General features: G+C 42.2%; 1 protein-coding gene and 1 pseudogene across 1 annotated transcript in view; one reads left to right on the forward strand and one right to left on the reverse strand.

Annotated features, from left to right (window-relative positions):
• The window catches only part of LOC123458673 (CAP-Gly domain-containing linker protein 2-like), a 116,195-nt gene extending 97,373 nt beyond the window's left edge, over positions 1 to 18,822 (reverse strand). Inside the window, 1 exon segment of the mRNA XM_045143523.1 lies at positions 18,771 to 18,822. Within this exon segment, the coding sequence (XP_044999458.1) occupies positions 18,771 to 18,822 (52 nt within the window).
• Positions 18,823 to 19,373: 551 nt separating this feature from the next.
• On the forward strand, positions 19,374 to 19,805 carry LOC101614077 (annotated as a pseudogene).
• The last annotated feature ends 3,274 nt before the right edge of the window (positions 19,806 to 23,079 follow it).

Consider the following 23,079-nt stretch of genomic DNA (forward strand, 5'->3'; position numbering starts at 1 on the left):
GCTTACATCTGGGTCCTCTTTTCTGTTCCACTGATCTACATGTCTGTTTTTGTGCCAGTACCATGCTGTTTTTGTTACTATGGCTCTGTAGTATAGATTAAAATCAGGTATGGTGATACCACCAGCCTCTTTTTTGTTGCTCAGTATTATTTTAGATATGCGAGGTTTTTTGTGATTCCAAATGAATTTTTGGATTGTTTTTTTCTATTTCCATGAAGAAAGCCTTTGGAATTTTGATAGGGATTGGATTAAATGTATAGATTGCTTTAGGTAAGATTGCCATTTTCACGATATTGATTCTTCCAAGCCAGGAACAAGGGATGTTTCTCCACTTTCTAGTGTCTTCTGCAATTTCTCGCTTGAGTGTTTTAAAGTTCTCATTGTATAGATTCTTTACTTCCTTGGTTAGGTTTATTCCAAGGTATTTTATTTTTTTGATGCAATTGTGAATGGGAGTGATTCTCTGATTTCATCCTCTGTGTGTTTGTTGTTAGCATATACGAAGGCTACTGACTTCTGTGTATTTATTTTGTATCCTGCTACATTGCTGTAGGTTTTGATCAGCTCTAACAGCTTGCTAGTAGAGTCTTTAGGGTCCTTTATGTATAGAATCATGTCATCTGCAAATAATGATAACTTGATTTCTTCCTTTCCAATTTGTATCCCTTTTATGTGTGTCTCTTGCCTTATTGCTATGGCTAAGACTTCCAAAACTATATTAAATAGAAGTGGAGACAGTGGACACCCTTGTCTTGTTCCTGATTTTAGTGGAAAAGCTTCCAGTTTTTCCCCATTTAGTAATATGTTGGCTGTAGGCTTGTCATAAATAGTCTTTATTATATTGAGATATGTTCCTTCTATTCCCAGTCTCTGTAGGACTTTTATCATGAAGGGATGTTGGATTTTGTCAAATGCTTTCTCTGCATCTAATGAGATGATCATGTGATTTTTGTCCTTCAACCCATTTATGTAATGTATTACACTTATAGATTTGCGTATGTTGAACCATCCCTGCATCTCTGGGATAAAGCCTACTTGGTCAGGGTGAATGATCTTTTTGATATACTCTTGTATTCTGTTTGCCAATATTTTGTTGAGAATTTTTGCATCTATGTTCATGAGGGAGATTGGTCTGTAATTTTCTTTTTTTGTTCTATCTTTGCCTGGTTTTGGTATCAGGGTGATGCTGGCCTCATAGAAGGAGTTTGGTAGAATTCCTTCTTTTTCTATTTCCTGGAAAAGCTTAAGAAGCAATGGTGTTAGCTCTTCCTTAAAAGTCTGGTAAAATTCAGCAGTGAATCCATCCGGGCCTGGGCTTTTTTTAGTTGGGAGATTATTGATAACTGCTCGGATCTCCATGTTTGTTATAGGTCTATTTAAGTGATTAATCTCATTTTGATTTAATTTAGGTAGGTCATATAGATCAAGGAAATCATCCATTTCTTTCAGATTTTCATACTTTGTGGAGTATATGCTTTTATAGTATGTCCCTATAATTTTTTGAATTTCTCTGGAATCTGTTGTGATGTTACCTTGTTCATCTCTGATTTTATTAATTTGTGTCTCTCCTCTCTTTCTTTTGGTCAGATTTGCTAAGGGTTTATCAATCTTGTTTATCCTTTCAAAGAACCAACTCTTTGTTTCATTAATTCTTTGGATTGTTCTTTTTGTTTCTATTTCATTAATTTCTGCCCTAATCTTTATTATTTCTTCCCGTCTACTACTTTTTGGTTTGCCTTGTTCTTCTTTTTCCAAGGCTTTAAGGCGAAGCATTAGGTCGTTTACTTGCGACCTTTCTAATTTCTTAATATAGGCACTTAAGGCTATAAATTTACCTCTTAGAACTGCCTTCATTGTGTCCCAGAGATTTTGGTATGTTGTGTTCTCATTATCATTTGACTCTATAAATTTTTTGATTTCCTTTTTGATTTCTTCATTGCCCCACTCATCATTTAGTAGTGTATTGTTTAGTTTCCATGATTTTGTGTATGCTCTATAGCCTTTCTTGCTACTGATTTGTAGTTTAATTCCATTGTGGTCAGATAGAATGCAAGGAATTATTTCAATTTTCCTGAATTTGTTAAGATTTGCTTTGTGTCCTAATATATGGTCTATTTTAGAGAATGTTCCATGTGCTGCTGAAAAGAATGTATATTCTGCAGCCTTTGGATGAAATGTCCTGTATATATCTGTTAGGTCCATTCCTTCTATGACCTCATTTAGTCCAGATGCCTCTCTGTTTATTCTTTCCCTGGATGACCTGTCAATTGATGAGAGTGGGGATGTTAAAGTCACCCACCACCACTGTGTTTGGTGTTATCTGTGACCTTAGTTCTAATAGTGTTTGTTTGACGAATTTGGGAGCCCCCATGTTAGGTGCATATATGTTTAGGATTGTAATGTCCTCCTGTTGTAGTGTGCCCTTAATCAATATAAAGTGACCTTCCTTATCTTTCTTGACTAACGTCAGGACTAAAGTCCACCCTGTCTGATATTAGGATAGCAACCCCTGCTTGTTTTCTAGGCCCATTTGCTTGAAACACCGTCTTCCAACCTTTCACCCTAAGATAATGTCTATCCTTTGTAGAAAGGTGAGTTTCTTGGAGACAACAAATTGTAGGATCCTGCTTTTTAACCCAGTCTGCAAATCTATGTCTTTTCATTGGGGCATTGAGACCATTGATATTAAGAGATATTATTGAAAGGTGTGTATTTATGTTTGCCATTTGTGTGTGTGTGTGTGTGTGTGTGTTACTTGTTCTACCTGTGCTCTCTTCTGTTAACTGGTATTTGAGTATAGCTGGTTTTTTCTAGGTTCCTTATATGTGTACTTTTCCTTTTGTTCAGCATGGAGAATTCTATCAAGTATTTTCTGTAGAGCTGGTTTTGTCTTCAGATACTCCTTTAACCTGCTTTTGTCATGGAATGTCTTTATTTCTCCATCTATTTGGATGGATAACTTTGCAGGATAAAGTAACCTTGGTTGACAGTTGTTATCTTTCAGAACTTGGAATATATCACTCCAAGCCCTTCTGGCTTTAAAAGTTTGTGTTGAATAATCTGCTGTAATCCTGATGGGCTTGCTTTTGTAGGTAACTTGATTTTTCTCTCTAACTGCTTTCAATATTTTTCTTTGATTTGTGTGTTTGGAAGTTTGAGTATAATGTGGCGAGGAGAGTTTCTTTCTGGGTTTTGTCTGGCTGGGGTTCTAAAGGCTTCCTGTATCTGTATTGGCACCTCTTTCCCAATTTGGGGAAAATTTTCCTCTATGATTTTGTTGAAGATGCCTACTATGCCTCTGGAGTGGAGTTCTTCTCCTTCTACTATGCCCTGAATTCTTATATTGGATCTTTTCATAGTGTCCCGAATATCTTGAAATTCCCACTCATACTTTTCTATAAGTTTGTCTTTCTCTTTGTTGGACTGCATTAGGTCTGCCACCTGATCTTCTAGCTTAGATATTCTGTCCTCTCCCTCATCCATCCTACTGGTGAGATTTTCTACAGAGTTTTTTATTTCATTAACTGTGTTCTTCATTGCTAGTAATTCTGACTGGTTTTTCTTTATTATTTCTATTTCCCTATTTATGTCTTGTATTGCCTTCTTTATTTCATGAAATTGGTGTCCTGCCTCTTCTTTGATTCCTTTGATTTCCTCTTTGATTTCTTCTTTGATTGTTTTCATGTGTTCTTTGACCTCTTTGAACATATTTATAATTATTCTTTTGAACTCTTTCTCAGGCATTTCCTCTAACTCTTTCTCACTGGAGGACATTTCTGATGCATTAATACTTTTAGGTGGATTTATATCGTCTTGCTTTTTAGTGTTTCTTGTGTTATAATGTATATATTTTTGCATCTTGGATTAAGTTAATGCTTGGATTTTCTAGCTAGCTGTGTATTCTTAGCTGTATCAATTGATTTGATGTAATATATTTTCAGGGTAGGACCTTAAGGTATTAGGTGTGGCTCTTAAGACTCTCAGAGTATCTACAAAGATGTTCTTAGGGGTTGAGTTTCCCTGCTATAGGAGTATTCAAGCAGGCTGAGTGGAATAAAATACTGGTAGATTCTAAAATTTAACTAAACACTGTACACATTCAATGAAAAACAGCCCTGAGTATGTATGCAAGAGTAGTTATTATAATGACCAGATCCTCTATCAACAAAGAGGTTTAGATTTCTGGTCTGTTGAGGTATCCAAGTCAGCTTGTGACCAAGTGAGACCCTTCCCTGGTGCAATCCCAGTTACCTTGGGTGATTGTGGTCTCAGTCAAGTTGCTGCCTGGGTCGTCGGGCTGCTGTTCTGATTTCTGGAGCTGGGCACTTGCTTTTCCTACGGGGCAAACTGAGCTGCTGCTGCTGCCCCGAAGCCGCTGCTGCGGGATCTGCCGCCGCTGCCGCTCCTGGGTCCGCTGCTGTTGGGGCCACTGGTACCGGTGCTGGAGCCGCTGAAGTTGCTGCCGAACTCTGCTCCTGCTTGGGTCCTGCTGTCAGCCCAAGTTGGCGTGGCCGGTCCCGGGCCTCTGCTGTGTTCGCTGGAGCTGGGTTCAGGCGGCGGCGGGGGAGGGGAGGGAGCCGCGGCTGCTCTGGTTGTATCGCTTCTCCACGTGTGCTTTTACCTCGCGGTCTGCTCCTCCCTCCGTTGCTCGCTGCCGCTCTCCCCTCACGTTTCCTGAGTTGCGGAGAGCACGGTGTGAGGGGAAAATCCCGCACCTGGCTTGTCCTGCGGCTCTAGCCGGGTGGCCGAGCCGCCCCGGAGCCGCTGTTCCCGCCTGTGCAGGCTCTGGATGCTCTGGAACTCTTCTACTTCTCCGCTGCCGCCTCAATTTCCTATACACCTCACTTTTTAGTAAAAGTGTGTATTTTGCTGAGTTTTTTTGGTCTTTTTCCCCCCTAGGCTGCTTTGGCATGGTACCTACGCCGCCATCTTAACCGGAAGCTGTCCATTTGAGAATTTCTAACATGGTATTCTGAAGGGAGTGGGAGAAAGAGAAGACACTAAACAAATGCTATCCAACCGGATAGGTCTTTAGGACATAATCTTTTTTCTTTTCTTTTTATGTATTTATTTATTTATTTTTGTTTTCCAAGGCAAGAGACTCTAGCTCAGGCAGACCTGGAATTTACTACATAGGCTCAGGGTGGCCTTGAACTCATGGTGATCCTCCTCCCTCTGCCTCCAGAGTGCTGGGATTAAAAGCATGGGCCACCATACCTGGCTAGGACATAATCTTATATCAAAACCAAAACAGATACTCATAGCTTTGGCCCTTGATTACTAGTAAGAAAATAACACCCTACCTACTTTCATACAGCCACCTTGCAGACTTCTTTTTTACATGCGAGCAGGTTAGATTTTAAAAGCTCTATTGTTGATCAGCCCAATGCTCACGAGTCCAGAATGTGTAGCAGAGGTTAAGTTCCTCATAGGGCAATAAACATTTTGACGAAACAGAAGGGAGAGTCAGTTCTTGGAAACTTTACAACCAAGTTCTTCTTTTTTGCTGATTCAAGTTGGAAAGTGATGCCTCTCAAATATTAATGTGCCAATGAATCACTTGAGGATCTTAATAAAATACAGATTCTACTGGGTAGTTTGGGATGGCCTGGAGATTCTATATGTTCTTATTTGAGACAAGATCTTGCTATGTTGCCCAAGCTGGTCTCAAACTTGTGAGTGAGCTAAAATGATCCTCCTGCCTCTGCCTACCAAGTAGTGGGAACCATTATACGTGAGCTTGATTGTGCATTTTTCTGTTGTTGCTTGAGACAGAGCCTCACACTGTAGTCTAGGCTGGCCTCAAATTTATCAGGCTCCCTCCTGCCTCAGCCTCCTGAGCGCTGGGATTACAGGCGAGAGCTGCCATGCCTGGTGCAGTGTCTGCGTTTTTGACAGCCTTCGCGGTGACGCTCAGGGTGCTAGTCCAGTGTGGAGTATAGTTTGAGTAGTAAGGTCTCGAAGGACTTGTTTTCACTTACTTTTGAAAGGCAATTACGGAAGGAAAAGCCCCTCCCCCAGCGGGCCATCCTAAGGGAACTTCCTTAGCAGCCAGAGCGCATCCACACCTGCCACCACTGGAGTGGATATCAGTTGCAGTCACCTTCACGTTGCTAGGTTGAACTTCCAGACTAGACAGTTTATGGGAGAGATTTATTGATCCAGGGGAAGTTCCATCATGGCAGAAGAAGTTGGCCCCCTTTCACAGGTTCAGAGAGAAAAAAACAACCACCACCAACACAAGCTCCAGGGACCTCAGGCAGAACTCAAACCTTTACATATTTTTAGACTGGAATTCAGATCTGGCCCCACTCTTTAGGGCTACACCCTAGGATCCACCCCTAGTGATACCAACTTATAAGCTTGAATAAAACTCCTGAATCTGGGTTAGGGAAATGGCTTAGTGGTTAAGGCATTTGCCTGTGATACCTAGGGACCCTGGTTTGATTCCCCAGGACCCATGTAAGCCAGGGGCACATGCATCAGGAGTTCCTTTGCAGTGGCTAGAGGCCCTGGCATGCCCATTTTCTCTCCCTCTCTGTCAAATAAATAAATAAAATATTTTTAAAGACAAGCTCCTGAATCTGTTGGAGGATATCCATCCAAACTACAATATCCTACACATTAAAATATACCCCAAGGGCTGGAGAGATGGCTTAGTGGTTAAGGCACTTGCCTGCAAAGCCAAAGGACCTTGGTTTGATTCTCCATACCCACATAAGCCAGATGCACAAGGTGGCACATATGTCTGGAGTTTGTTTGCAGTGGCTAGAAACCCTGGCGTGCCCATTCTCTCTCTTTCTCTCTCTCTCCCTCCCTCTTTCACAGTCTCAAATAAATAAATTAAAATTAAAATTAAAACAATATGCCCCTGGTACTCATGTACAAATCCAGATGTGCAAAGTGGTGCATGTTATCTAGAGCTTGTTTGCAATTGTAGGAGATCCTGGCATACCATACTCTTTCTCTGTCTCCCTTGCTCCCTCTTATAAATAAACAAAAATATTTTTAAAAATTATTTTATTTTTTATTTGAAAGTGACAGACAGAGAGAGAAAGAGGCAGATAGAGAGAGAGAGAGAGTGGGCATGCCAGGGCCTCCAGCCACTGCAAAGGAACTTCAGACGCGTGTGCCCCCCTGTGCATCTGGCTAACGTGGGTCCTGGGGAATCAAGCCTAGAACCAGGGTCCTTAGGCTTCCTAGGCAAGCGCTTAACTGCTAAGCCATCTCTCCAGCCCAACAAAAATATTTTTAAAATATGGGGCTGGAGAGATTGCTTAATGGTTAAGGTGCTTCCTTGAAAAGCCTAATGACCCAAGTTCAATTCCCCAGTATCTATGGAAGCCAGATGCACAAGGTGGCATAGGTATCTGGAGTTCATTTGCAGTGACTGGAGGCCTTGGTGTGCCCATTCTCTCTCTATCTGCCTCTTTCTCTAAGTAAATAAATAAAATAATAATAATAATAGCCTGTCATCTCCCTATTTTTTTAAACAAAAAGAGTAGAGCTGGAGAGATGGCTTAATGCTTAAGGTGTTGGCCTGCAAAGCCAAAGGACCCAGGTTTGATTCCCCAGGACCACGTAAGCCAGATGCAAAAGGGGGCACATGCGTCCGGAGTTGGTTTGCAGTGGCTGGAGGCCCTGGAGTGCCCATTCTCTCTCTCTCTCTCTCTCTACCTCTTTTTCTCTCACTTTCTCAAATAAATAAATATAATTTTTTAAAAAAGAGTACATTCTTAGATTTTTAAGATAATAGAACCAGGGCTGTGGTGACAGCTTGGTTGGTACAGGGATTGCCTTATGAACATGAGGACTTGAGTTCGATCCTCAACACCTACATAAATGGCGGGTGTGTGGTGTGTACACTGCAATCCTAGTGCTTGGGAAGCAGAGACAGGAAGGATCCCTGCGGCGAGCTGCTCAGTCTAGCCTAATCACTGAGCTCCACGCCATTGATTCACTCCAAAAAGAGGCGGACAGTGTCTGCGGAATAACAGCTGAGGTTGTCCTCTGGCCTCCTCGTACATGGTTATAACTTTGCGTGTGCGCACACATGTATACCCACACAAATAAACATGCATTCACATGGAAAAAAATCAGTAAAAGTGAGTCACTTGAACCATCACCTTATGGATTAATGGATGCTTGACGGTGACAGTAATGATCTTGTCACATACTCAATAGTGTTTCCATTTTGTCAGTTACTTTCCTTCTGTTTGATTATTGTCTCGCTCCTAGTGACCTACTTCTGCTGGCCAGGCTCCACCTCTTAAAATCTGCACAGCCTCAAATAGCACCATTTAAGCTGAGAACTGAACATTCAAAGCAGTCAAACCATAACAGACAGCCATAGGATAGTATCATATACTAGGTGCCTTAAGCAATAGAAACTTATTTTCCTGCTGTTCTAGAAGCTGTAAGTCTGAGCTCAGGGTCCTGGCATGTTTGTATTCTTTTTTTAAAAAAATATTTTATTATTTATTTGAGAGAGAAAGAAAGAATGGGGGGGGGGAGAAAGGAAGGAAGGAAGGAAGGAAGGAAGAGGTGGGTATACTAGGGCATTTAGCCACTGCAGTCAAACTCCAGATGCATGCACCACCTTGTGCATCTGGCTTACATGCGCACTGGGGAATCGAACCCAGGTCCCTTTTCTTTCACTTCGCAAGTGCCTGAACCACTAAACCATCTGTCCAGCTCCGTGTTTGGATTTTTGCTAGGGTTCTCCTTCTGGCTTGCAGATAGCCATCTTCTTGTTTATTCACTTGGGGTGGGGAGAGAGGGCAAACAAGCAAGTGATGAAGATCCTTTTTCTCTTTTCTCTCTCCTTTCATCTATGTTTTCTGTTTATGTGGTCTTGTAAAAAAAACCCAGCTCTGATAGCCCAACAGACTAGGCTCCGCCACCTATCCTAAATGCCAATTGCAGATAAGTAGTGATGAAAATCAGAGAAGGGAGATTTAGTCAATGTGACACACAGGAGGATAGATAAATGGGTACAGTGAGCCCAAGTTCATCTTCTGGGTACTGACATGAGCTTCTGATTTAAACAGAGGTACATTTGGTTTGGGGAGTAAGAGGTATGCATAATTTAGCAACGTTAGTCTAAGGAAGGCTTGGCTGATCATTATCTCAATTCTACTTCTGCAAGGTGGTCTGAAGAAGTTGTTATCAATATCATCAATTGAGGGGAGCAAGCTGGTTCCCATGAGATAATTACTGTTCCCCATCAAAAGTAATTGCCCTCACGGAGAGGGAGCTGTCCTGGGAGGTTCCTATTGCTTGGGAATGGTTCATTCCAGTGTCATAAAGATGTTTCTCAATCAGTCTTTCTCAATTTTTTTTTTTTTTTTTCGAGGGAGGGTCTCACTCTAGCCCAGGCTGACCTGGAATTCACTATGGTGTCTCAGGGTGGCCTCGAACTCACCGTGATCCTCCTACCTCTGCCTCCCGAGTGCTGGGATTAAAGGCGTGTGCCACCACGCCCGGCTGTCTCAATCAGTCTTGTTATCGCTGGAGTACAAGGTCATTGTAGAAGAAAATGGTGAGGAGGGAAACTTAAAGAGGCAAACAGAGCCAGGCAGATGGGGTTAAGTTGGGGTATATAATAGTCTCTCTAAATTGCCTAGGTTGGCCTCAAATGTGCAATCCTCCTGTGGAAGCCTTGTGAGTATCTGGGACTACACGTTTACTTATCTATCTAGATAGATATGTATATCTAGATATATCTATCTAGATAGATAAATTATTAGTTCTGTTGGATCATAGTTCCACACGTATGACCTCATTTAACCTTAATCACCTCCCTAAATGCCTTGTCTCCAATGCAGTCACATGGGAACGTAAGTATGTGCATTTCAAGAAGATACAAATTGGTCTATAACAAATGACATTTAAAATATTTGTATTTATTTATTGGTGAGTTGGTGAGGAGAGATAGAGAGAGCAAGAGAGTATGCACAAGCCTTTGTCAGGGCCTCTTGCTGCTGCAAATGGTCTTAGATGCATGCACCACTCTGTGTATCTGGCTTTGCCTTGGTGCCAGGGAATTGAACCCAGGCTGGCAGACTTTGCATGCAAATGGTTTCTTTTTTTTTCCAAAAGAAAAATTGTTAACAACTTCCATGATTACAAAAAATATCCCATGGTAATGCTCTTGTTGCAGTCCGGTTCGCATTGCTGGTAGAAATCACCCAACCAAGAGCAGCTTCTGGGAAAAAGAGGTTTATTTGGCTTACAGGCTCGAGGGGAAGCTCCACGATGGCAGGGAAAACGATGGCATGAGCAGAGGGTGGACATCACCCCCTGGCCAACATAAGGTGGAACACAGCAACAGGAGGGTGTGCCAAACACTGGCAAGGGGAAACTGGCTATAAAGCCCATAAGCCCGCCCCCAACAATACACTCCCTCCAGGAGGCATTAATTCCCAAATCTCCATCAGCTGGGAACCTAGCATTCAGAACACCTAAGTTTATGGGGGACACCTGAATCAAACCACCACAGCTCTCCCTCCCCCACTTTCCCCTTTGAAACTCCACTTTCCATCATATCCCCACCTCTTTTCAATCAGTCTCTTATTTTTATTTTATTTTATTTTCAAAATTTTATTAGCATTTTCCATGATTATAAAAATTATCCCATGTTAATTCCCTTGCCCCCCACTTTCTCCTTTGAAATTCCATTTTCCATATTACCTCCCCATTACAATCATTGTACTTACATATTTACAATATCAACCTATTAAGTACCCTCCTTCCTTCCTTTCTCTTCCCTTTATGTCTCCTTTTTAACTTACTGGCCTCTGCTACTAAGTATTTTCATTCTCACGCAGAAGCCCAATCATCTGTAGCTAGGATCCACATATGAGAGAGAACATGTGGCACTTGGCTTTCTGGGCCTGGGTTACCTCACTTAGTATAATCCTTTCCAGGTCCATCCATTTTTCTGCAAATTTCATAACTTCATTTTTCTTTACCGCTGAGTAGAACTCCATTGTATAAATGTGCCACATCCTCATTATCCACTCATCACATGCAAATGGTTTTAACTGCTGAGCCATCTCCCTAGCCTGCAATGACATTTTCACAAAGGGTATGAGTCTTTTTTTTTTTAATTCTTTATAATGATCCTTTTAAATGGGTTATGGGATTTCAACTTACACAAACCACTCTTTTCACTACCAGTTTTCAAATTTTATTTTTTAAAATATTTTAAAAATTTTATTTATTTATTTGAGAGCAAGAGACACAGAGCGAGAGAGGGGTGGGGGGAGAGAATAGGCGTGTCAGGGCCTCCAGCCATTGCAAACGAACTCCAGATGTGTGTGCTCCCTTGTGCATGTGGCTAACATGGGTCTGGAGAATTGAGCCTCAAACTGGGGTCTTTAGGGTTCACAGGCAAGTGCTTAACTGCTAAGTCATCTCTTCAGCCCCCAAATTTTATTTTTATAAATTTATTTTTACATATTTATTTGCAAGGAGAGAGGGAGAATGAGAGGAAGGGTGTGTGAATAAGTGTGGATATTCCAGGGCCTTCTGTTACTGCAGATGAACTGCAGACACACATGCCACTTTGTATATCTGGCTTTGAGTACTGGGGAATCGAACTCAGGCCACCAGGCTTTACAAGCAATAACTGCTGAGCCATCTCTCCAACCACCAACTACCAAAATTATTATTATTGCTCTGTGATATACATGTTAAGATTAATATTTATAAATTCTTTTTTTTTTTTTTGACAAATCTCACTCCTAGCTCTGATTGGTCTATGACTCACTCTGTTGCCAAGGCTGGCCTAGCTTTTGGGATAATCATTTTACCGCAGCCTCCTGAATGTGGGGATTATAGGCATGAGCCAGCACACCTAGCTTGTGAAGCACATTTGAAAAATAAACTCATCTCAGGTCCTTATTGATAGGACCGAGATCAATCAGGTCACTACTGAACCAGAGCACCAGAGAACCAGAGTCCGCAGGCTGCTCTCACATTTGCTTGTCTCTCTGCGCAAAAGTGCTAAATGTTCTGTTATTTGCTAGCCATGCTGTGACCTGGAAGAGCCTGGAAACTGTTCTAGGTTATAATCGCCATGCATACTCTCCACTGCCACGTGCTGGAAACAGACAAAATTGATACACTGCAGCAAGATTGAGTTTTGTTTATACCACCTTGTGGATTGAACAACAACAGGAAAATACTTGTGTATAATAGAGTTTTTTTTTTTTAATCTATTTGATAGGATAAGCTACAATTAGATGAAGAAAATGTGAAACGCAGTACTTACTTCAAAAAGTACTAGATTTGGGCTAGAGAGATGGCTTAGAGGTTGAGGTGCTAGCCTGCAAAGCCTAAGCAAGGGGTTAGATTCCCCAGTACCCATGTAGGCCAGATGCACAAGGTGGTGCATGCATCTGTAGTTCGTTCGCAGTGGCTAGAGCCCCTGACATGCCCACCCTGTCTGTCTGCCTGTTTCTCTCTCTCTCAAATAAAGAAATAAAATATCAGTAACCCAGGGGTGATGGACATCTATATTCCCAGTACTCAGGAGATAGAGGAAGGAGGATTACAAGTTCAAGGACAGCCTATGCCACATAGTGAGATCTTTTCTTTTCTTCCTTTTTATGAGGGAGGGTCTCATAGCCTAGGCTGACCTGGAATTCACTATGTAGTGTCAGGCAGGCTTTGAACTCACAGTGATCCTCCTACCTCTCCTCCTGAGTGCTGAGATTAAAGGCATGCACCACCCCACTCTGCCAATGAGATCCTTTCTTTAAAAAAGTTGACATCTCATTACCTTAGAGATACTTGCTCAACCATGTTTATTGCTGCTCACTTCACAATAGCTGGGACATGGAACCAGCCTAGATGTCCCTCAACTGATGAGTGGATAATGAAGATATGACACATGTGTACAATGGTGTTCTACTCAGCAGAAAAGAAAAATGAAGTTATGAAATTTGCAGGAAAATGGATGGATCTGGAAAGGATTATACTAAGTGAGGTAACCCAGGCCCAGAAAACCAAGCATCACATGTTCTCTCTCATATGTGGATCCTAGCTACAGATGATTGGGCTTCTGCGTGAGTAGGAAGAAAACTCAGTAGCAGAGGCCAGTAAACTAGAAAATAAATATAAAGGGAACAGAAAGGAAGAGGGGGGTACTTTATAGGATGGTATTGTACATATGTAATTAGAAGAATAGATTAATGGGAGATGAAAAGGCCCAAAGTGAGGTCAGGGGAAGAGATTGAGTAAAGGAAAGGTAGAGGGAAGGCTAATCAAAATCTAAGAGGATATAGATAAATCATATGGAATCCTACGTTTTTGGACAATGGAACACTCAGAAGCCATAGATTGTTGCTAGAAAATTTTCAGTGCCAGGGATGGGATACCTCCAGTGAGTTGTTGGCCAGGGAGGTCCCTGATGCTCCCAAAACATTATAGGCCATTGCCGAGGCCCTTGGTTTCCCACCAGGAATCGATGGTAAGACCCTATTGCTGAGGAGTCCACCTACTTGGGCTGGAAGGCCACTGAGAAATCCTGCTGGAACTGAGCTGATAACCTCCTCCATGTAGAACAGCTGACAGAAAGCTGGAAGAAGCCATTCTGCATGCAGTTCAATGGGAAAGAGAGAAATCACCAGTGAAGATAATCAACGGCGGACACTGCAAACCTTATATTTGGCCAGCCAGGCCAAATGAGCCAATGGATGCAATAGTGGCATGTCTGTCATGGTGGAAACCAACTGCCCTCTAATTGGACTGGAAGCCTGCTCCATGGGAGGGAATACGTCCCTGATACTGAAAACAGGGGTAGTCATGAGCCCTAGAGGTGTAACGTCTGCTGCTGTCTGGATAAATGTATATACTATGCTTATCAAACTGCCCAGTAAGCACTTCTCTTAATGTTCATAACCTTATATTAATGATACTCTCACTTTTGGTAGAGAATCTTCTCTTTTCAGATGGCAGTGACTTTGGGATGACTCAGAAGGCATCATGGTGCTAGAAAGAAGTGACCAGAGTGCTCAGTACTGTAACATCTCTATCATACCTTCCAAGGCTCAGGGTCTAATGCGGAAGAGGTTGCAGAAAGAATGTAAGAGCCAAAGGAAGGGTAGGACTCCTTACAACATGCTCTCCCCAGACAGAAAATGGCCTGGATATCCATGACCTCACAGCGTTTGACACTACCTACGTAAGACCATCATAAGAGGGGGAAAAGATCATGACATCAAAATAAAAGAGAGACTGATTTAGATGGGGAGGGGATATGATGGAGAATGGAGTCTCAAAGGGGAAAGTGGGAGGCGGGAGGGTATTACCATGGGATAATTTTTATAATCATGGAAGTTGTTAATAAAAATTTGGAAAAAAAAAGTTGTTAATAGCTGTGGGGGGTGGGTGGGTGGTGGTGGTGGTTATCCCAGCACTTGGGGGAGGAAGAGGTAGTAGAATCACCTGTGAATTCCCTGAGATTACATAGTGAATTCCAGGTCAGCTTGGGCTAGAGTGAGTGAGACCCTACTTCGAGAAACAAAACAAACAAAAATTATTAACCAAAGCAATTAGGTTGAGAGGATATTATCTTTTTTTTTTTTTTTTTTTTAAAGGAATGTTGAAAGTCAGGGCACAGCCCTGCACTCTCAGAACTTGGAGGCAGGAGGAGCAGAAGTTCAAAGTCATCGTTGACTTCCTACTCAGTTTTAGGCCACCCTGAGCTACATGAGACTGTGTATCAAAAATAAAACATGGGCTGGAGAGATGGCTTAGTGGTTAAGGCACTTGCTTGCAAAGCCAAAGGACTTAGGTTCGATTCCCCAGGACCCATGTTAGCCAGATGCACAAGGGGTGCACACATCTGGAGTTTGTTTGCAGTGGCTGTTGGCTCCCCCCCTGTTTTTGGATCACAATCTCTTTGAGAAAAGTTTTTTTTCTTCACTAATGAGAAATAAAAACAAGTAATGTCCTATATATAGTTGTGATGTCATACACTAAAACTAACAAGTCACATACTAACTACATACAGAGGTGGACCTACTTACAATGGGATTAGTGATCATCAAATATTTCAAGAACAGTATTTCAGAAAATAATTCAGTATACTACAGTAATTTCAATGCATTCCAGTCCAATGGTTGGAAGATTATATTCTCATGAGTAAATCTGGTTAGATTTCTAAAAGTACCTCGCTGGTGACATATCTTGCAATTAAAAAATGTAAGCTTTGACTAAAGACCCCGGTTCGAGGCTCCATTCCCCAGGACCCACGTTAGCCAGATGCACAAGGGGGCGCACGCATCTGGAGTTCGTTTACAGAGGCTGGAAGCTCTGGCGCACCCATTCTCTCTCTCTCTGTCTCTCTCTCTCTGCCTCCATCTCTCTGTTGCTCTCAAATAAATAAACAAAAAAAAAATTAAAAAAAATTTTTAAAAAGTAAGCTTTGAAAGTTAAATTGAAATTTCCAAACATTAAACAAATTCGTTTTTACAGTCTTACAAAAACCAATGTCTGAAGCACTAACATGCAACTGCCCTTTTTCATTTAAAGATTAGTTTTTATGTTCTTTTTTTGGAAGTTTTTATTTATTTATTTGAGAGCGACAGCCCTAAAGATTAGTTTTAAAAGCAGATTGGAAAGCTCGGTCTCCCTTCTTTCCTAAACTTGCTGGTTTCAAGGGTCTGTGGGCCGTTGTCGCCATCTGGTGGACAAGTGTAAATGTGCTCTGGTAGAGACACGGTGAGATCGAGATACATGACTACTGTTTTTGTTTTTCTTTTTGTCTTAATTTTTTAAAATTATTGACAACTTCGGGCTGGAGAGATGGCTTAGCGGTTAAGCGCTTGCCTATGAAGCCTAAGGACCCCGGTTCGAAGCTCGATTCTCCAGGTCCTACGTTAGCCAGATGCACAAGGGGGGCGCACATTTTTGGAGTTCGTTTGCAGAGGCTGGAAGCCCTGGCGCGCCCATTCTCTCTCTCTCTCTCTCTCTCTCTCTCTCTCTGCCTCTTTCTGTCTCTGTCACTCTCAAATAAATAAATAAAAATGAACAAAACATATTAAAAAATTAAAATTATTGACAACTTTCCATAATTACAGACAATAAACCATGATACTTCATTCCTCCCCTTTCCCCTTCACATCTCCACTCTTCATGGTATCTCCTTCCTCTCCCTGTCTCTATTTTGATACCATCATCTTTTCCTCCTATTATACTGGTCTTGTGTGAGTAGTGCCAGTCACTGCGAGGTCATGGATATCCAGGCCATTTTGTGATAATTGCTGTTTTTTGTTTGCACAATTGACCTGAAAAGAATGCATGGAATATAAAAATGAAATGGATAAAATTTACTTCTAACTCATTTCTCCAGACACATGCACTACCTAGGGCATCTGGCTTTATGTGGGTACTGGGGAATCACACCTAGATCCTTAGGCTTTATAGGCAAGCATCTTAACCTCTAAGCCATCTCTCCAGTCCTTTCTCAGCTTTTTAATCCTGCAGTTGTAATGGTGGAATTTTGAACAAAATTAAATTTTTTTGGAGGGGGGGTTGGCTTGAGGTAGAATCTCACTCAAGCCCACACTGACCTGGAATTCACTCTGTAGTCTCAGGGTGGCCTTGAACTGATGGCAATCCTCTTACCTAGGCCTCCTAAGTGCTGGGATTAAAGGCGTGCACCACCACACCTGGCCAACATTTATTTTTAACTTCAAAAACTTTAGATTTTATTGCAAAGCTCACCTGGCTATATATACCAGTTAAAAGCCTGGGGGTGGTGAGTTGACATCTGGCAAAGGAGAGATAGAGAATAGGGTTGATAGTAAAAGGTAAACAGGTCATATAGAAATAGATGGAGCTAGATAGGAACAAATCTCAGATACCAACAAGAGGTATTCAGATCTCTTTCAGCTGCACTAGATAAATAACAACTCTTGACTGTTTTGTTTCTCCTCCTTCCTGTCTAGGTCCTTTTTAGTTTTTTTTTCTTTCCGAGGTAGGATTTCATTCTAGCTCAGGCTGACCTGGAATTTACTATGTAGTCTCAGGGTGGCTGTGAACTCACAGTGATCCTCCTACCTCTGCCTCCCGAGTGCTGGGATTAAAGGTGTGTGCCACCATGCCCGGCCTTTTCAATATATATTTTTAAAAATATATTATTTATTTATTTATTTGAGAGAGAGGAAGGGAGAGAGAGAGAGAGAGAGAAAGATTGGGGGAGAGAATGGGCACGCAAGAGCCTCCAGTCATTGCTAACGAACTCCAGTTGCATGCGCCCCCTTGTGCATCTGCCTTACATGGATCCTGGAGAGTTGAACCGGGATCCTTTGGCTTTACAGGCAAATACCTTAACCGCTAAGCCATCTCTCCAGTCCCCACCTTTTCAGTATTTTTTAAAAAATATTTTATTTATTTATCTTCAAGCAGAGAGAGATAGAAGAGAGACAAAGAGAATGGGCATGCCAGGGCCTCCAGAAGCTACAAATGCATTCCAGGTACATGTGCCATTTTGGGCATCTGACTTTACATGGGTACTAGGGAATCAAACCAGGATTGTTGGGCTTTTCAGGCAAGTGCCCTAAACACTGAGAACTCTCTCCAGCTCCTTTTCAGGTTTTGGAGGCCCCCTCTCCCTCCTCTCCTCCCATTCCCTTCCTTCTTTCCTTCTTCGTTTCTCTGCTAAAAGAATTACTTTTGGGAACTGGTGAGGTAGCTTAGTGGACAAAAGCACTTGCTTGCATACATTTGCTAGCATGAGTTCAATCCCTAGCTCCCACATAAACAGCTAGGGCATGACTGAGAGACTGGAGAATCCTTGGGGCTCTTTCCTCAGCCAGTCTCAGGGTGGGAGGGAAGGGTAAGTGGGGAACAACTTGTATCTCTGTCAGGTTTTGGCACCAGAGCGATGGCTAGCTTAATAAAAGCATTTGGGGAGCATTCCCTGTTCTCCCAATATGTGAAACAATTTGAGAAAAAGTGTTTTCAGTTCTTCAATGAAGGTTTGATAGAATTCAGCTGAGAAGCCATCCAGTCCTGGACTTTTTCTTTTGGGGAAGGTTTTGATCACATTTTTTTTTTTTAGGTCTTTTGAGGTAGGGTCTCACTCTAGCCCAGGCTAACTTGGAATTCACTGTGTAGTCTCAGGGTGGCTTCAAACTCATGGCGATCCACCTACCTCTGCCTCCCAAGTGCTGGGATTAAAGGCGTGTGCCACCACACCCAGCTTGATCACATTTTTTATCTTGATGGATGTGATAGGTTTGTTTAATAATCTGCTCTGAATTTAGGTTTGGTAGGTGGCATGTGTCTAGAATTGCATTCATTTCTTCCAAATTATCCAATTTTGTAAAGTAGAGGTTTTGGAAGTACTTTTTTTTTTTTAATAATTCTTCCAATTTCATTGATGTCTGTTGTGACCTCTCCCTTTTCATTTCTAATTTTGTTAATTTGAGACTTCTCTTTCTCTTTTTTTTTCATTTGATCAAATTGGCCAGGAGTTTATCAATCTTGCTTATATTTTCAAAGAACCAGTTCTTTGTTTCGTCCATTTTCTTAGTTTCCACTTCATTAATTTCTGCTCTGATCTTTATTATTTCTTTCCATCTGGAGTTCCTAGGGTTGTATTGTACTTGTTTTTCCACTGCCTTTAGGTAGATGGTTAGGTTATCAATTTGGGATCTTTCTGTCTTTGTTATGAAGGCATTTAGTGCTGAGCTTTCCCCCTAGGACTGCTTTCATTGTGTCCCATAAGTCTTGGTAAGTTGTGTTTTCATTACCATTCAGATCTAAAACTTTTACAATTTCCTTTTTGATTTCTTCCACATCCATTCCCATGTATTATTTAAAAGTGTGTTGTTCAGTCTCCAGGAACTGGTAAAATTTCCATTGTTTCTCTTGTTGATAATTTCTGGCTTTAAAGCATTGTGGTTCGATACGATGCATTAAGTTACTTCAGTTTTCCTGAATTAATGGAAGCATGCTTTATGCCCTAATATATGCTCTATTTTGGAGAAGGTTCCATGGGCTGTTGAAAAGAATGTGTATTTTGTGGCACTGGGGTAGAATGTTCTGTAGATGCCTATTAGGTCTGGTTGATCTATGGAGTTGTTAAGGTCTATTATTTCCCTGTTGATTTTCTGCTTGGATGACCTGTATATTGATGATAGTGGGCTACTATGATGGTATTGTGGTTAATTTCTGGTTTGTTGTCAAGTAGATTTTGCTTTCTAAGCTGTGGTGCACTTGTGTGTGGTGCAGGTCAGCCTGGGCTAGTCTACCTTGAAAAACCAAAAAACAAACAAACAAAAACACAAACAAAAAACCCCATAAAACAAAACACATTCAGGCGGAAGCAGGTAGCCAAAGTCCTGCAGAGCAACATGCCCAAGTTTTCTTGTGACTTCTGTGACACATCTCTCACTCATGAGTCTCCATTTGTGAGCAAGACACACTGCAGAGGCAGGAAACACAAAGAGAATGTGAAAGACCAGTACCAGAAATGGATGGAAGAGCAGGCGCAGAGCCCAACTGACTAGACAAAGGGTGCATTTCAGCCAGGAAAGATCCCTCCCGCTCCAGTCTCTGCCCCGCTTCCTCCCATTCTCCCGGGGGCCTCCTTGACCTGGAGTGATGCCTGCATTCCACATAGGAGGCCCTCCTATGATGCCAGTGATGGGTCCGCCTCCTCCTGGAATGAGGCCACCCATGGCCACATGCCAATGATGCCCAGGCTTCCAATGATGAGACCTCCTGCTCACCCCATAATGGTGCCCACTCAGCCTGGAATGACTCGACCAGACAGATCAGGATAGAAGGAGGCTTATGTCTTGGCTCTGTATTGTTTTTTTTCCCCTGTAGATCGTGATGCTTGACTGTTTTCCAGGAGCATGGTGAGCAAGGCCTGTTCCCTTTCATAGCAGAGGATAGTTTTGGAGGGAGAAATGGACAAAAAAGTACAATTATCATTTGTATTGTGAAATGTGAAAATAAAATTGTCAGCTCTTTTAGTTTTAAAAAAGAGGCACAGTCAAAGCACTAATGAGGGTAGTAAAATAGATTTCCCCATTTCTTTTGATCTCTCTCAACTTGTTATGTTTTTGCCTTTTGCTGAATGACATTCTAAATAAAAAATGTTTTTACTGTAATTATGAGCATGGGTCTTTACCATTCATCATTTAAAAAAAATATTTTATTTTTACTTATTTATTTGAGAGGGAGAGAGAGAGAGAAAGGGGTGGGGGGGTTGAGAGAGAGTGGGTGCGTGCCACAAACGAACTCCAGACACACGCACCACCATGTACATCTGGCTTACAATGGTCCTGGGGAATCAAACCTGAGTCCTTTGACTTTGCAGGCAAGTGCCTTAACCACGAAGCCATCCCTCCCGCCCACCATTCATCTTTATAATACACAGTGTCAGCTTACGTGCAAATATGAGAATCAAAAATTATACAATTGGTACTTCTTAGCTTATATATGCATGTGCATTTTGTTCTCATAGAAAGGTGGAAATGTTGCAGAAATTAACTGTTTTTCGCTTCTTGCACATTTGGTCAACGCTTTTACTAAGGAAAAAACAAAGCTTGAAAGGAAAATGAACTGAGCTCCCTTCTCCTATTGCATCTTTAGTATAAATGTCGGGCTCACACTTGCTAGAAACCTAAAGATGGGTAAGATTCCTTGCTTACTTGTGTTTCTTAGCATGCTATTGTCTTTTTATTATTATAATTTTTTACTTTCAAGGCAAATTCTTGTCTGAAGGACAAGTGTGGATTCCTGGGGCTGTTCGTCACCCCCTGAGTCACAGCCTATCACGCTCCAGCGTACTTACCTTATGTCCCCTACTTCATCTCTTCTCCCATCACCATCATCCTTGAAGAATATGAAACCATCTTTCACTTGGACTACATCAATTTTTGTAAATCCATTCTACCAGCTGACCTCTTCCACACCAAATCTGATCATGTTTCTCTGATCTCAAAAAAACAAGCTGGGCATGACGGTGCATGCCCTTAGTCCCAGGACACGGGAGGCTGAGGTAGGAGTCCAGCCTGGAGCTACAGAATAAGTTCCAGGGCAGTCTGGGCTATAGTGAGACCCTGCTTCAAAACAAACAAACAAACAAACAGGGTGAAAAACAGACAAATAAAACTTTAGCTGAGTCGGGTGTGGTGCACGCCTTTAATCCCAATAGTCGGGAGGCAGAGGTAGGAGGGTCGCAGTGAGTTTGAGGCTACCCGGAGACTCCATAGTGAATTCCAGGTCAGCCTGGGATAGTGTGAGACCCTATGTGGAAAAACCAAAAAACAAAACAAAACAAACAAACAAAAACTTTAGCTGGATGCGGTGGCATATGCCAGTGATCCAGGATTTGAGACGTAAGGGTTGGAGGCCAGCCTAGGCTACATAATGTAAGGTCATCAGTCTGGACTTTGGTTAGTTCTATTGTCTAGCCAAAGCTGCTTGCTGTTGCTGGGGTGAGGAGTGGGGATCAGGGTGAGGAGCATGTGTGTGTGTGTGTGTGTGTGTGTGTGTGTGTGTGTGTGTGTGTGTGTGTGTGTGGAGGGGCTGTAGCATTAGTATCTGTCCTCTGAAGGGAACAGTGAATATAACCTAACAAAAACCAAAAGAAAAAAGGGAAAAGAAAAAAAAAAACCAAAAACAACACAGGATAAAATAAAATTAACAAAAAGCAAAACCTTCCCCACACATGCCAAAACCCACGTTTGAAGCTTTGATATTTTATTTATTTATTGAGAGAGATAGAGACGGAGAGAAAGAGGCAGAAAGAGCAAGAGTGAGGATGGGCTTCCAGGGCCTCCAGCCACTGCAAAGGAATTCCAGACACATGTGCCACTTTGTGCATCTGGCTTTATGTGGGTCCTGGAGAATTGAACCCAGGCCATTAGGTTTTGCAGACAGAAATCTTACCTGCAAGCCATCTCTCCAGCCCTTAATATTTTAATTCAGCCTAAACAGAAGGGTGAAGAAAACAAAGAGGCTCTCGAGCTAAAGTGAAAGCACCCCTGAGAGTATAGACATGGGCTCCTTAAGTGTCTTGGCGTTATGGGATTTGGGGACACAGAGTGGGGTGTCCTCAGCCTGGGAACCCCAACTTTTAGAATCTTATCCATTTTAACAAAAAATTGAGAAAGCACACGCTGAGGAAGGTAAATTATGAAGTTTGTTTAGGGAGAATTGGTCTTTTGGGCAAGACTAGAAAGATTCAGGCCCAAAGGAAATTCCTCTCCTTGCCTAGCTGGAAAGGACAGGAGAATGGAGAGACAGGGAAGTCTCTGGGGGAGAAGGCCCTGGAAAGAACATGGAAGGCAAACCACAGAAACCCAGGCCCAAAGATTTGCAAGGACCACCGACAGGCACATAAGTCGGAAGCAGAGCATGGGATGCAAGCCCTACACCTTTGAGCTCACACAGAGGTCAGGACAAAGTAAGAAATGGGATAGTAAAGGGCCCAGAGCCTAAAGGAAGACCACACATGTAACAAAGTGAGAAGGCACCCAAAATCAAGGCAAAATAAATAAATAATGAAAAGTTGTAATCAAGAAAAAATTTCCTTAGAGTTTACCAAAGCGGGACTCAGGAGAGTCTGGAGCCAGGAGAATGCAGCCAAGAAAGCCAAGAGACCAGCTACACATGTGGCAGGTCATTTATGTGTGACAGACATCCAATTAGGATGGCCTTGTCAGGACATACTCAGGTATGTCTAGGAGTCTTGACTGGCTCATGAGCACAGGGGATTGACTCGAGAGGGACCGGCCTACCCAGGTGCCAAGGTGAGGAAGAAGTAGGATGTTGTTGCAGGTGAATGAAGGTGAGGAGGAGTGCGTAGCCAAACTATTGGATCAGACATGTGTTCAAGTTCTCCCAGGACAGGCGAGCTGGCATCTCCTTGTTCCTCTTGGGCCTTGCCCCTGACTGCCTGGCTATTAACAATACTATCAAGCTCCTGTTTATCCTTCATTGGCATCAGCTGTATATACTATTTTGGTGACTCTCAAGCTACATCCCAAAAGATTGCTAAGAATTTGTGTTTGTGTGTGTGTCTGTGTCTATGTTCTCTTTGTA

The sequence above is a fragment of the Jaculus jaculus genome, chromosome 2 (assembly GCF_020740685.1).
Source record: "Jaculus jaculus isolate mJacJac1 chromosome 2, mJacJac1.mat.Y.cur, whole genome shotgun sequence".
In the NCBI taxonomy this organism is placed as follows: domain Eukaryota; kingdom Metazoa; phylum Chordata; class Mammalia; order Rodentia; family Dipodidae; genus Jaculus; species Jaculus jaculus.